At 56.6% G+C, this 13554-nt stretch overlaps 1 protein-coding gene across 2 annotated transcripts; it reads right to left on the bottom strand.

Annotated features, from left to right (window-relative positions):
* Positions 1 to 96: 96 nt before the first annotated feature.
* On the bottom strand, positions 97 to 12562 carry EZH1 (enhancer of zeste 1 polycomb repressive complex 2 subunit). 2 transcript variants are annotated; one of them, XM_051794749.1, is made up of 21 exons: positions 12506 to 12547; positions 11872 to 11992; positions 11190 to 11318; positions 10769 to 10888; positions 10145 to 10265; positions 9290 to 9463; positions 8400 to 8502; positions 7970 to 8133; positions 7125 to 7216; positions 6440 to 6614; positions 5808 to 6004; positions 5320 to 5411; positions 4723 to 4763; positions 4175 to 4300; positions 3474 to 3652; positions 2892 to 2987; positions 2436 to 2517; positions 2223 to 2303; positions 2036 to 2120; positions 1828 to 1927; positions 97 to 197 (listed from the first exon to the last, which is right to left on the bottom strand). In XM_051794749.1, the coding sequence occupies exons 1-20, from the start codon at positions 12514 to 12516 to the stop codon at positions 1867 to 1869; spliced, it is 2250 nt and encodes a 749-aa protein (XP_051650709.1). In that variant the 5' UTR covers positions 12517 to 12547; the 3' UTR covers positions 97 to 197; positions 1828 to 1866. The 2 variants fall into 2 exon arrangements, with proteins under 2 accessions (XP_051650709.1, XP_051650708.1); XM_051794748.1 differs by lacking the exon at positions 97 to 197 and having other exon boundaries at positions 638 to 1927; positions 12506 to 12562.
* Positions 12563 to 13554: the final 992 nt, after the last annotated feature.

Below are 13554 nucleotides of genomic sequence, written 5' to 3'. Positions count from 1 at the left end.
CCCGACGTTCCGCGTGTCATGGTGCGTGGTCTGTAGTTTGCTACTTCTCTGTATGAAGTGCCAGTCCTGCTGATAACCTCCAGCCCAGGGAAAGCTCCTGTTCACTCGCTGTGTTGTGGTAAGACGATGTTACAGAAACGCATTTATCTACCCAAAGGCCTGGCTCCACTGGGCACTTTATTTTTAAAAATCCTGTTCTGTTGAATGAGATGTGAGGATAATCAAATAAAGGCAGAATGACGGCGTTTGACACTCCCCAGCCTTCCCCTTGGCAGCCCAGGCAGATCCTCTCCACCCACCCTAGCTTAGCCTGCACCAGGAGAGGGACCACACAGACACCAGCAATTCCTGCTCCTGGAATGGGATTGCAGGGTGTAATTAGCCAGGGCTAGAGGCAGCTCAGCTGCTGCTGCACACACACATTGTGTCCTGCTTTCCCTGCCACACACCTCTGTCCCCTCCCCACCCTGAGCCAGTGTGATTTGGGCAGCTGGCAGTTCCTGACCACTCGGGATTCCCCCTGGGCTCTGAGGAGCCATGGCTGGGCTGAGCCCAGCAGGCAGGGGACAGGCAGGGGACAGGCAGGGAACAGGCTGCTGCCAGCTGCTCCCGAGGCAACAGAGACCAGCAAGCAGGGGAGGGTCTTCGCTACCACTTTATTATGACAAAGGCTACAAGCCATGTTATTTAAAGTGCATTATTATTACCATTATTCACCGTCAACAAACCACAGACAAAAGCCTGGCATAGTGCAGCTATGGCCGAAGTGGCAGAAGACGCTGAGCCGAGAGCAGGGTTGAGGGGAGCCAGGCGGACGGAGGAGGCAGGGAGCAGGGCTCAGGCAGGTGCTGGGGTACAAGCACTGCTCCAGACAAACCCAAACACCTCCAAGCTCCAGGAGGGCATCATGGACAGTGGGAAGGATGGACAGACAGCCTGGCCTGCCGTGGCAGGGGACTGGGGAAGCATGGTGAGGGCTGGGCCAGGGAGAGCTTGGCTCCCAGGCAGACACAGCAGCTCTCTGTGTTCTTGTACCACACAGCTGGAAGGGGGCTGGGGAGCCCCAGCCCCCTCGGTGCCAGGCCAGGGCTTGGCCAGGCTCCCTGCACCATCCTGGGAACCCAGCCCTGGACATTGGGCAGAGCATGGCCCAGCACCCAGCACCAGGCTGGGCAGGTAGCTGGCAGCACATGTGCCTCTCAGGGGACAGCCCCAACCTTCAGGTCATGCCAGGCCCCATCAGCCTGCCCTGTTCCAAACCCAGAGCAATGTCCCTGCAAAGGTGCTGACAGATGCAGGTCGCCCAGGATGCCTGCAGTCCCTCCATACCCAGCATGAAACACAGGGCCCAGCCACCAGCTGGGGATTAGTTTAAAGTGCTTTTTTCTTTCCTTTTTGCATTGGGCGCTAAGGCCAAACCTCACCCCACCAGAGAATATTTCCCCTTTATCCTCAGGGCCAGAGGATCACAAAGCCCAAGGCAGGTTTCCGAGGAGCCTTCCCTGGGCCACCATGGGCACTGACTTTAACATTGTCTCTACCCAGCTCAGTGGCATCCCTATTCAAAGTGACGTGTTGCATAGTGCTGCTCTCCCATCCCCAGGTATCCCTTGGTGCCAACTCCAGCCATGGCTGGGTGGTTCCTGTGCCCCAGCCAGCTGGGGCAGAGGGGAAACCACCTTGGGACAGCAGCTGGGGCACAGGCACTGCTCACACTCCTGCCCTGAGTCTCTCTGGGTGTCTGGATGGAAAGTAGCACTTGTGACACACACAGCAGTGGGAACAGCAGCAGTCATGTCAGCGTGAAGCAAACATGGCATTGCTTACAAGGTGCAGCAGCAAGGTGTGCCGGGACTGCCCCCGGGCCTAGATGATGTCTGTCTCCCTCTCTATGCCAACGTACTTCAGGGCATCTGCCTGGCTGTACCTGCAAGACAGGAAGTCACAGCTGCAGCAATGACCTCCCACAGTCCCCACAAACCTCTACAGAAGGTGGGGTCACCCCTGCAGCCCACTCCCCTGCTGTCCAAGGTACCTGTAGTCAAAGAAGAGCTCCTCTCCTGCCTGGATGGCTCTCTTAGCGAAGATGCCAATCCGGTGGTCTCCGTTCACCATTACAACTGCAACCAGAGAGATGATATCAGAGACGGGCAGCCCCAGATTGGACCAGAGCTCTCACAGCACTGTACCCTGCCTGGTCTGAATGGGCAGGGGGATCTCACCTTTGGCATAGCAATTGGGGTTCACCGAGTGGTTAGCAAAGCGGATTTTATTTCCTTTGCGGGTGGCGTCAACAACAAAATCTATTTAAAAAAAAAAAAAAAGAAAAAAAAGAAGAAAACTGTGGTGTAAGGCCAGGCCTGTCACCTGGGCTGAGCCTGCCTGCCTGGCCAGCAGCCCTGGCCTCTCCAGCCCTGGCAGCCCCAGGGAATTACCATTGTTGAGGTTGAAGAGGAAGCTGGACATGTACTTGTCATAGACCTTTCCACGCCGGTCAGCCTCGTCCTGGGAAATGAGCTGTAGAGGGAGAACACCTTGAAAGACTCAGCAGCTGAGGGGTGAGCCAGGCACTCACCTGCCTCCTGGAAAAACGCTCCTGCCCTCCCTCCCACCTCACAGGCAGGAGCTTGCCAGGGCTCCCAGGGATGGGGCAGAGGCCAGAGCAGGGTTCCCAGGGAGCAGCACACATAGAACACGCTCCTCCACAGTGGAGGGCCAGAGGTACTGAGATGTGTTCTGAAATAGCACAAGACTCACTCTCCAAACCCGGTCAGAGTGAGCCCATGGCCACGGCAGAGCTGGGGAAGGCAGCTGTCCCTGCTGTCCCCATGGCTGAAGGAAGCCCTCCCCCCACAGGCAGACCCCCGTGCACCCAGCACAGCAGCACTGACCTCCCCACAGTACTCGGAGATGAACTCGTTCTTCTGCACAGCCTCCTTGATGAACGTGCCCCAGCCAGCCACGTCCGACGGGGCCAGCAACAAATGCTGGAACCAAGGTGAAAGGAAGGGTTGGCAGGTACAGCACCTCACAGCACCCAGATCACAGGGGCAGAGGGGAGTCAGTGTCCATCCCCTTGTTATGGTGACACATGGCTCCCTACAGACTTACACCATTTTATGGAGCTGCACAGGACTTGACACACACTAATTTGCAACTTTCTCTGATTTTTTTTTTTTTTTAATGCAAAATCCCTTGCCCTGACCAGCAGAATTCAAGACTAAACCTTTCTCTGGAGCCACTTTTTTTTACACTCACTTGCTCTCAACCCTTCCTCACGTAACTCACGTCTCCTGATTTTCACATCCACAGTCCCCACTCCAGAGTAAGTGCTGCAGAAGCCCGGGGCAGAGCAGCTTCTCTTCCAGACCTCAGCACTCAGGCAGCTGCGGGGGCCTCATGCCCCCCTCCCACACAGCAGCAGCAGCTGTGTATCAGCCCCGAGGCAGCCCCTGCCATGCTGCTGCCAATACCTTTTTGAGACCTCGCTGGATGCTGCAGTTCTTGCAGGAGACCACCTTGCAGTCCCAGTGCTCCGAAGCGCCGCAGGTGAGGCAGAGGTCGGGGTCGCACTCCCGCACAGCCAGGTAGCACGGGCACTGCTTGGTGTTGCACTGGGTCTTACAGCGGCAGCCCGGGAAGCGGTTCTGACCTGCAGTGACACAGCCCACGGGTTTGCACTGTGAGGTTTGGCAGAGAACAGAGGGGCCACGCAGGGTCCCTGCCCCAGATGTTCCTCCCCTAGCCAGGTCTCACCCCGGCAGGGCCTGGGCAGGGAGAGAACAAAGCCTGGCTGTTGCTTCCATTGCAGAGCTGGGAGTGAAAGCCCAGACACGAAAAACAAACATGGCAGAGCAGTGACCCAATGCCCATCCTAAATGCTGGTCACACATCCTGCTCACAGGGGACCAGCAGCAGAGCACCCATGGGATACAGATACCCTGATGAGCATCCTCTAACAGCAGCGTCTCTCAGCTGCCAAGAGTTGCAGGGCAGCATGGAACTATTTCCCTTTGGACTTTAAGAGCTGCTAATCAAACTGCTGCAGATGGACAGAGCAGTGAGTGCAGGAATAAAGCAGGCCCCTGGCATGCCCCAGCTCTGCACCCTCCCTCTGCTCTGTGCCAGGAGACCTGGCTGCTTTCCTGCCCAATAGTCCTCGGCCTCTCCTTACAGTCAGGGTTGCACTGGCAGAACTTCTCACAGAAATTCTGAGTCATGATGCAAGGGCAGGAGCTGTCACAGGGATGTTCTGGATGGTCACAGGGTTGGTAGTTGTACACCTGGGTTGGTGAATTATCTAGAGCAAGATGAGAAATGCCCGGATTAGAAGCTGTACGTTGCAGGAATCTTTTCAAAGTAGCACATGCAGGGCACTGGAGCAGAGAAGGTGCAAGCTTCTCATCTGCCTGCACTGGTGAGGGCTCCCACAGGCACAAGGCTGTGCTCACTGACCACAGCCCAGTGTACAGCAGGGCTGCACACCAGCTCTCAGCCTCCCCCTGGCTGCAGCAAACCCCACCAGAAGTGTGGCCTCAGCAGGCACTGGCACGGTCACAATGCCCCCAGCACCCCAGGGAGCCTGACTGGGCAGAGCTGCTCCTCTCTGCACTGCAGAGCTGCCAGGATGGTGAGCAGGACGTGGCTGTCCCGCTGTGGCAGTCAGAGCTGGAGAACTCGACCCTCACAAACCTCCCATGACACAGCCACAGCCAACACTACCTTTCTTCAGCTGGATCTTCCTGCAGTGTGCAGCCCACAGCCTGGAAAAGGAGCAGAAAAGGTTGAGGGGATGCATGAGCCATCAGGGAGAGCCGGCCAGGACTGCTCTGAACCAGCAGCCAGCACAGCAGAGACAGGCTTGGCAGGTTCATGCATTAGTGATCAGCAGCCGCCATAAAATGGAGAAAGATGAGAGCAATGCAGCTGCAGCAGAAGCTTTTTAAGGCAAACACCAGAGCCAGAATAATACTGGACACACTGGGATCAGCACAGAAAGTGGGTCACAGGTTGGGGAGCTGAGGATGAGGCTGCTGTTAGGGCAGTGGCAGCAGAGGCTGCAGCCAGCAATGCCCTGTCTTTGGGCTGAGCCCAGGGCCACAGGGCCACCGAGACCCCAGAACCACCGAGCCTCCAGCAAGGGCAGCAGCCCTCGAGCTGGGCCAGGGCCAGCACCCAGTGGCAGCACCAGCAGTCCCGTGTGACAGCAGGATGTGTGCACAGATGGGAGCCAGATGGGGATTACCAGGAATGCGTTGGCACAAAAAGGAGTGGATCTGGTTGCATTTAAAGAACAAAACAAGCTTGTCCAACACTTGCCTGTGCTTCCTTTTCTTCTTCTGGGATGGATTCATTAATTCATTTGTTGGCAGTTTTGTTATAAGTGATTCCTTCACGGCAAACTGAAAGACCTACCAGAGAACAGAAGCAAAAAGACGAAACAGGTTCAGTGCACTTCAGTTGTTCTATCAAAAGCATAATCAGAGAGTGTGAGCAAGCACACACAGCGGGGCTCCCAGTCCCAGGCCCAGTGAGCAGCAGCTTTGCCCTGTTTCCCTGCCCATGTGCTCCTCCTGCCTGGGAAACGAGCGCCTGCTTGCCCGGCTGCAACACACGGGAGGGAACCCACAGCACTGGCACAGAGGGCTTGCTCTGTCAACAGCAGCACTGCTGCAGAGTTACACCCTGGACTCCAAACGTGTTGATGTGACACCTTCCTCGGGGAGGTTTGTGGCAGAGAAATAAAACCAACAGGCAGCGGCTCTGGCCCCTCTCCTGCTGCTGTATCGCCGGCTCTGGGCACCCACCTGTTTGCAGGTCTTTGTCCCCAGCAGCCTGGCAATGGAGCAGAAGTTGTTGAAGTAGGTCCCGTGGAAGACACGGAAGAGTGACTCCTCAGCTCCCGTCCACTCCACAGGCTCCTGTGGCGTCTCCACTGCAAACAGCTGGGAGGAGGCCGGGCTCAGCTTCTGCTTGGTGGGGGTTTGGCAGCGGGAGTTGGCCTCTGGCAGGAAAGGCAGATGTTAAGCCAAACACACCCTGGAAGAAGGCACCTGGCCGTCGTGGTTCTGGGGGCCAGTGGTCCCCTCATAGTGCCTCACAACCCTGCACTGCACTCCTGGTCACACACTCCTGCCTCTGGCCGGGAACAGTGCTCAGAGCCAAGGGCTCGCTCTGAGCTTTGCAGGTCCCAGGAAAGCTCTCGCTTTTCTTGCCAACTTTCCTTCTTCCTGGGAGAGGACAGTGAATCAATCCAATAACAGCAAGGGCAGGGCTGGTGTCCCTCAGGTTTTCTGGGAACACCGACTGTTTGCTAACTCCAAACTTCCCAGCTGTGCTGGAAGCAGAGGGGACCCCGGGAGAACTCCAGTTGTGAGAACCCACCCGCCCTCACTGCCCACACCAGAGGTGAGCGGGTGTCCCGGGGCTGGCACCGTACCCGAGGAGCTTGAGGCCCACTCATTGCCCGTGTCCCGGTCACTGTCACCCTCCCTGGTCTCGGTGACTGCTGGGGTGTTGGAGCACGACGCACCCACCACGTGGTGCCGGCGGCGGCGCCGGCCTGAGCACTTGGACCGGGGGTTGTGCAGCGCAGCAAACTCCTTGGCTCCTTCCTGCAAGCAGAGCACAAGACAAGACGAGTGGCAGATGACCAGGGAAGGCAGGAAGGCTTTTCTACAGGCCCTGGGACAAACCCTGTCCTGCCACCACCAAGAACAGGTGGAAGAGGCCGGCCATGTGTGGTCTCTTCAGCAAGTGCCAAACCCTGCCTGGTCAGCAGAGGCTTCCTGGCCCTGGCCCCCCCTCAGCCCACTCCTCTGTATCTTCCTGGCCTCTTGTTCTGCTCCTTTTTAACCTGGGTTTAATTTCTCTAACACTGCACTGAGTCCAGAGAAATCATGTGTCACACAATTTCCCATCTGCTAGCTCTGGAATTAGTCTTTGCTGGACATCTGCTAAAATATGCATCTGGTAAGGTCTGCATTTGCATTCACGCTGTCCTGAATCCAACAAGGACTAGAACTAATTCTGGAAGTTGTGAAAAAGGTCCACAGAGCTCTGCAGAGCAGGGCTGGCCAGGGCACTTCTCTCGTGGTTTCTAAAGCAGCAACGCAGAAACGTACCAGCCAGAGGAAACAGTCTGCGCCGCAAGGATCTGGCTCAATCTTGGTCTCTCTATTCTTTCGTTTGTACACATTAGGAGTAGCATGAAAAGCTGAAAAAGTAACAGTTATCTTTACTATTAGCATTCTCCAAGAGTCTCCCCCCACTCTGCAAGGGACAGGAAGCGGGAGCCTGTGTGTCCAAGGGCTCCTGTGGCAGCTGAACCCCGGGGCAGCCCTGCTCCAACCCACAACGGGGACTCAGCAGCTTGGAAAGGAGAGGCCATAGGAAAAGGATCTGCTTTCAGACTGAAACAAAGACCACGTGATCTTAATATTATATCTTTTAATAAATAATTCACTGGAAAAAGTCCTGTGACTTCCCAAAGAAGCCCTTAGACCTGGAGAACAGCAGGTCCAGCAGCTAAGCAGTATCCAAAAGGCTTTGGCAGGACCAACCGCAGGAACAGGACTAAGATGAAGCTGTAAGTTCCAGTGAGGCAACAAAACACAGGGGCATGTCCAGACTTTGGCAGTGAAACATTCATGCCTTTCACTGACGAGCTTCTGCAAAGCAAGAGCAAAGTCTGGTGGTGGCAGGACTACGGCACAAACTGCCGGGAGCTCGGATGAGGCGTGCTGAGCGCGGAGAGGGGACGGCCACGCAGGTCGGTCTGCCGTCCGCGGGAGCAAAGAGTGGAGCCGTCTGTACAAAAGGCTTCTGGGCACCTGTCAGCTCCTAAGGCCCCACTGCAAACTCGGGAGGCACCACCCTCCAGAGACTGCAGCACGGACTAAGCAAGGCGTGCAGAGGAAAACTGAGGAGAGAGGGCTCTAGGGAAGCGTCCGGCCGAGACGGCACTTACGATGCAGAAAGCAGTCGTATTTGAAGCAGCGGCGGCAGAAGAGGGTGTGGAAGGAATGCAGGGACTGCTCCCGCTGCACTGACTTGGCACATGGCCCGTCGATGTTGGGAGTGCACTGTGGAGGCAGCACGTTGGGGTCCGACACCTCCGTGAGCTCCCGGTACCTGTTGACAAACAGAAACACCCAGGGATGTGCACGCTCTCCCACCTGGGACACTTTACACGGCTACATCACCACCTGGGCCCGTCGGACTCTGGCCCAGGCACCTCGAGGCCGAACTGCAGTTTGCAAGGTTTTGTAAGGTTCAAAACGTGCTCTGCCCACGGAGCCTGCAGGCACCAAGCTCTGTGGCCTGGCCAGAGCTGGCCTCTGAAATAGAGATTTCAGCTCTTGCTAAGAAAGGTAACAGAACCCAAGCAGATCTTCTACCTCTCTTTCATATCCTCTGGGAAGCCATACTCAGGAAACATGGAAGAAATGGCAGTGAATATCATGTCATTGGGGAAACGCTTCTTGGAACACTTCTTGCTACCTACAAAGAAGAGGAGACAGAATTCCTCAGCCAAGCTGATGTGAACGGGCCTTTCCTTCTCACACAGAGCAATTCCAGCGATGTTCAGGTTTGTATTTTAAGACAGAAATGTAATCCCATACACAATGGATAAGCCTAAAGTCCTGCAACCAGGCTAAGGCATTTTCAGAATCAGTACATGATCACTTTCAGCACAGTATGATGTACTGCTGGAAGAATCAACATTTCTTAAGCATTATTACTATTTATTTGTCCCAGGGCAGGACTTTCAGACAATGCTTTTCTACATCCACAAAGGTCTTGGTACTTGTGCCACCCAAATCACCACAGATCAAGGACAAAGACAAAACTACTTGTCAGCATTCCTAAGGTCATCGAGGACACAGGAAAATCCTACAGACCAGAGCTTCCTCTAGGCAACAAGAGCTCCAGGTGCCACAGGAGAGGGAAGAGAAACACTAATACATGGAAAGCGGGTCTGGAAGGGATTTGAAATGTCCCATCTCCCTGCCTCCCACAGAAACAGATCCACCCACACCTCCCTGATAGGTGCTTGCCAGACCAGCACTTGAAAACCTCCACATGCAGAGCTCCCATAGCCTCCTCAGATAACACCCAGCTCTGCTAATCTCACCAGGAAATGGGTTTCCAGATGACTCATCTAAATTACTTCTCATCACACTTTAAGGTGGTGATTTCTTGTCCTGTCCACAGGGGACAGCGAGAACAACCCAGAGCAGGATGGAAACGTGACCACCATAATGCCTATTTCTGTGGCCAAACCCACCTTCTGCTGCAATTCGCTTTCTTTTCCTTGTGACTGGCAGCTCCTCTTTCCCATCCTCCTGTTTCACCTCAGAATCATTGTGTCCTTCCTCTTCCTCATCAGAGTACTGATTCAGGGCGTTCACTAGCTCCAGGAATACGGCATCGCTGATGAGGACTGACCCTGAGATCATTTCTGAAACACAGAGATGTGGGACTGCCACCATCCTTCTCACTCCTTGCCACGGCAAACCACAGGTCAGCCACATCACTGCTACCAGCCGAGCCCTTCTATCAGTTTTGTCAGGAGTGTTTTATCGTTTTCAGCAACGTGGGGACAGGCCACATCAGAGTTTTCCCTGCCTTTCTCCCCCCAGGCAGTTTTATGATGGGACAGGCAGTGCTGCAGGGGAATATACTGGCTTTTCATTGATTAAACTCTTGGCTAAAGTCACAAGCAGAACAGAGTTGTTGAGTTCCTCCCACCCCCTTGCATATTTTCAGCATCCCAGAGGAGCCTGTGAATCCCTGTGCACAGAAGTATCTGCTCCAGAGCACCTCAGGCCTGGAATGGAGCAGGATATCCAAAGGCAGGACTGTGTCCTTGCAAAGGAGAACAGCAGGCACAGTCCTGTTTCCCTGCTCTGAGAGCTCCCACAGAAAACCTGGTTACTGCTGCCACCTTTTGACTTCTGAATTACTTAGATATGTTATTTGCAAGAGACTGAACCATAAAACTACAGGATGGGTTGGGCTGGACAGGACCTTAAAGCTCATCTCATTCCACCTCTTGCCATGAACAGGGCACTAGATCAGGCTGCTCCACGTCCCATCCAACCTGGCCTTGAAGGGACAGGGCTGGCTGCTCCCAGGTTACCTTCCTCTCCGTGAACTTTCCCATCATAGTTATTAATAAGTTCTTCAATGAAGGTTTCATCTTCTTCCTTCACCTCGTCACCCATGTAAGGGATATTGCACAGAACTGTTTCATCCTCCACCTGAAGAGAGATCAGGCACAAATCAGAAAAGCAGCATTTGCTGATACCAGCGAGGCTGTGGCCGAGGTTGCTCCAGTCCCTCACACCTGCCAACAACACAGGGACCAGCAGAAGTTCAGATGTCTCATCCCTGACATGTCAGTGCTATCCCACTGTCACCCAGTCACAAAGGAAAGGACCTGTCTAAGAAATAAAATTCTTTGTTTAAAAGGACATAAAAATCCTAGGAAAAAACCCAAATAAAGCGAGACCCCCAAAAACATATTTACTCCTTGAACCCTGTGAAGCAACTCCTTGACCCTGCCAAAGAGTCATGTGTAAAGGCTACCTGGCTGACACAGCGTGGACACATGGTTGGCTTATGGGATTCCACAAAACAAGCATCTAAAACAACACTTTCCATCATCTGTCGAGCAGACATTGCCTGAAACAAGTGGGTTGAAGAACCACTTCCCACTTCACACACCAACCACACACCTTGTGCCCCACAGCCTCCCACATACCATGAAATTCTGCTGAAGAGGGGACCAGGAGTACATAATGGGAACTAGTGCCACCGTGTTCAGGGTCCTCATGTACAGTGTCTGGCTTGAAAATCCTGGGAAAATGCTCTCAACAGTGCACTGGAATACAAGTACAGAGAAGGGCAGTGAGGAACCACCCTGGGAGGCTGCCACAGCCTGAGAGAAAACAGAATTCAAAGACAAAGGACAAAGACATGGAAGCCCCACATCCACTCTGTGATTCCTGCACAGGAAAAAACCTTTGGAGTACTTTTTGCCCATTTCTGCATCCCAGAAGTGCAAGGCACAGCCTGACACTGACCTAGGACAGCAAAACCTCATCCCATATCCCCACAGCTCCCTGCAGAGCCCTGGTTCCAGTCCCCACTTGCTGCTGCTGTGCTCCTTTTCCACTGCACACCTGTTTCAGGAACGGGTGCCCACTGACTGGCTTCATCAACTGCACCGGCTGCACTCGCAGCTTCTTCCAGTCTTCGTTCAGGATTTGAGTCTTTTCATGAACCTTTGCAAAGTTGGCCACAAAAAGAGCCTGAAAGGAGAGAAAGGAGCTCTCAAAATTTAAGAAATCCCGTTGAGAACACTAAAATTCTTCCTGAGATTCTCTTTTGAGCATCAAAACACAAACAAGGCCGAGCATTTCAGATTGGTGATACTCATTAGATGAAATCCTAATTAAACTCAGCATTGGTACAAAACTGCGCTGAGAACCCACCCAACAGCCAGGGAGCTTAGGGCAACTCCTGATCCCAGCTGACCCCCTCTGAAATCCTGCTGCCAAGAGAAAGTCATCTGAAACCCACAGCACTGAGAGGGTTCAGCAGGGAGATACTGTAAAAACCAAGTGGGAACAAGCCCTTTTGGGCTCATCCAACAGCCTTCTGTGTGCGAGAGCCATCGCCCGCATGGCCCGAGACCAAGGACAGGGCACAGGGAGAAGCAGCATCTGTTCCCACTGATCTAGCCTGCAAGTCAAGAACAGCTTATCAATCCACGGGCTGACATCCCCTGGCACTGCTTGGACTCTCTGAGCTGAAGGGAAGCGTTTCAGGGATGCCCCAGCCCAGCCCTTGCCATGCCTGTACCTTTGCTCCCATGTTCGCCTGGAACCTCTTGAGCTGCCGCAGACGCATGTACTCGGACTTGACCTTCCTCTTCCAGTACATGATGCACTTGGATGTCGGAGGAGTGGCAATTTCCATTTTTCTATAACAGTACAGAAAGAATAAACGTCAAATAACGGAGAGCTCAGTCCCGGAAACAAGTGATATTAGAAAAACATCCCTGCGGATTTTAAATGCATCATAGACTTGAACCAGGCAAAATAAGGGCCCGGTCTGTCTGCAGTGCTCCTCCCTGCGGAACACCCGCGGCCGAGGCGCACGAACAGGCCCGGGACAGCAGCGAGGGGCGGCGCTGACCGGGACCGGCCGCTCCTGCCCCGCGAGCCCCCGGGGCAGCGCCTGACCCCGGGGCGTTGCTGGGGTCCCTGATCCCCCTCCGGGACATGACGCCGGAGAGCCGCAGGTCCAGCTCCAGCCGCTCCCGCGCCGCTCCGGCCGGGCCCGTGCGCTCCGAGAACACGCACCGGAGCGAGCCGGGGCCGGCGGTGCCGGCGGGCCGGGGAGCGGGGCTGGGCCCCGAAGCCGCCCGGGGTCCCGGCCAGTACTGCGGGACCCCGCTCCCCTCCCGGGACCCCCCGGCCCCGCCCGCACTCACTGCTCGGCCATCGCGACACGGGGAGGCCGCGCGCCCCCTCGGCACTGCGCGCGCGCCGGCCCCGCCCCGCCCGGCCCCAGGCCCCGCCCCGCCCCGCCTCAGGCCCCGCCCAGAGCAGCCTCAGGCCCCGCCCAGACCAGCCTCAGGCCCCGCCCCACCTGGCCCCAGGCCCCGCCTCCGGTGTCACGTATCCCCCGCCCTCCGCTTTGCGGCCACGCCCCCGCCCCGGTGCCGCCGGTGCTCCCGCTGTTCCTGGCGGTGCTCCCGCTGTTCCCGGTGGTTCCGGCGGGCTCGGGGCGCGCGGGGCTCCCCCGGCGGAGCGGGCCCGTGCCAGCCCGGGGAACACCCCCACGGGATGCGGGGCACGGGCCGAGCCCGGCGGGTCTGAGCCCGCTGCCCATCCCGCCCCGGTGCCCGCCCATGCTCGGTGCGCCCGGCCCCGCCTCTGTTGCGGGCCCGGTTCGGTCCCGCAGGAAGCGCTTGCCGGGACAGCGCCGGTCCCGCCCCGGGGCAGCCTGGCCTCGACGAGTCGCCCCGGCAGTCCCGGGCCCCTCTGGCTCCCCGTGGCGGCGCCGGGCAGGAAGCGGCTGCTGGCGGCGGCCCTTCCTGACCCGGTGGCCCCGGCGGTGGGGAGCGGGCGGTGCTGGCTCCTGCCCCGGCGGGGGCCCCGTCCATCCCCCCGCCGCGGTGCGGAGCGCCGGCTGCCCCGGGGCGCCTCTCCACGCTGACCCTGGGGGGTGACCCCGAGGGGAGGGACGAGCAGTCTCCGCATCCCGCCCGCATCTGGGAGCTCCGCTGAGTCAGGCGGGGCGGGGAGTCCCTGCAGTTGGAGCTGGTTCCATAGAAATAGGGGATGCCTGCGTTTGCCCTGAGCAAGGGAAGCACTGGGAGAAGAATCCCAGGCACCAAGATCCTGACCCTGCTCGGGCCAAGCCCCTTCTTTGGCACTCCGGGTGGGGCTTGGCCGGGAGTACCGGGGATGCCAGGCTGGGTGGGGGGCCCAGGCCTTTGGCTAGCAGCCACCATCCCATCCCTGCCTGTCCTGTCCC

The sequence above is a fragment of the Manacus candei genome, unplaced genomic scaffold (assembly GCF_025592945.1).
Source record: "Manacus candei isolate 608988 ecotype Guabito, Panama unplaced genomic scaffold, ASM2559294v1 h1tg000040l, whole genome shotgun sequence".
In the NCBI taxonomy this organism is placed as follows: Eukaryota; Metazoa; Chordata; class Aves; order Passeriformes; family Pipridae; genus Manacus; species Manacus candei.
The sequence above is the reverse complement of the archived record's forward strand: the minus strand, read 5'-3'. Positions and strand labels throughout refer to the sequence as shown.

Bases quoted from the DNA above. Each gene is read 5' to 3' on its own strand.
- EZH1 (XM_051794748.1), bottom strand. The intron at 6,615-7,124 runs GTACGTTTCTGC...CTCTGCTTGCAG, and splicing joins CAGACTGTTTCCTCTGGCTG to GAAGGAGCCAAGGAGTTTGC. The intron at 2,988-3,473 runs GTATTGGCAGCA...CCTTGGTTCCAG, and splicing joins TCCAGCGAGGTCTCAAAAAG to CATTTGTTGCTGGCCCCGTC.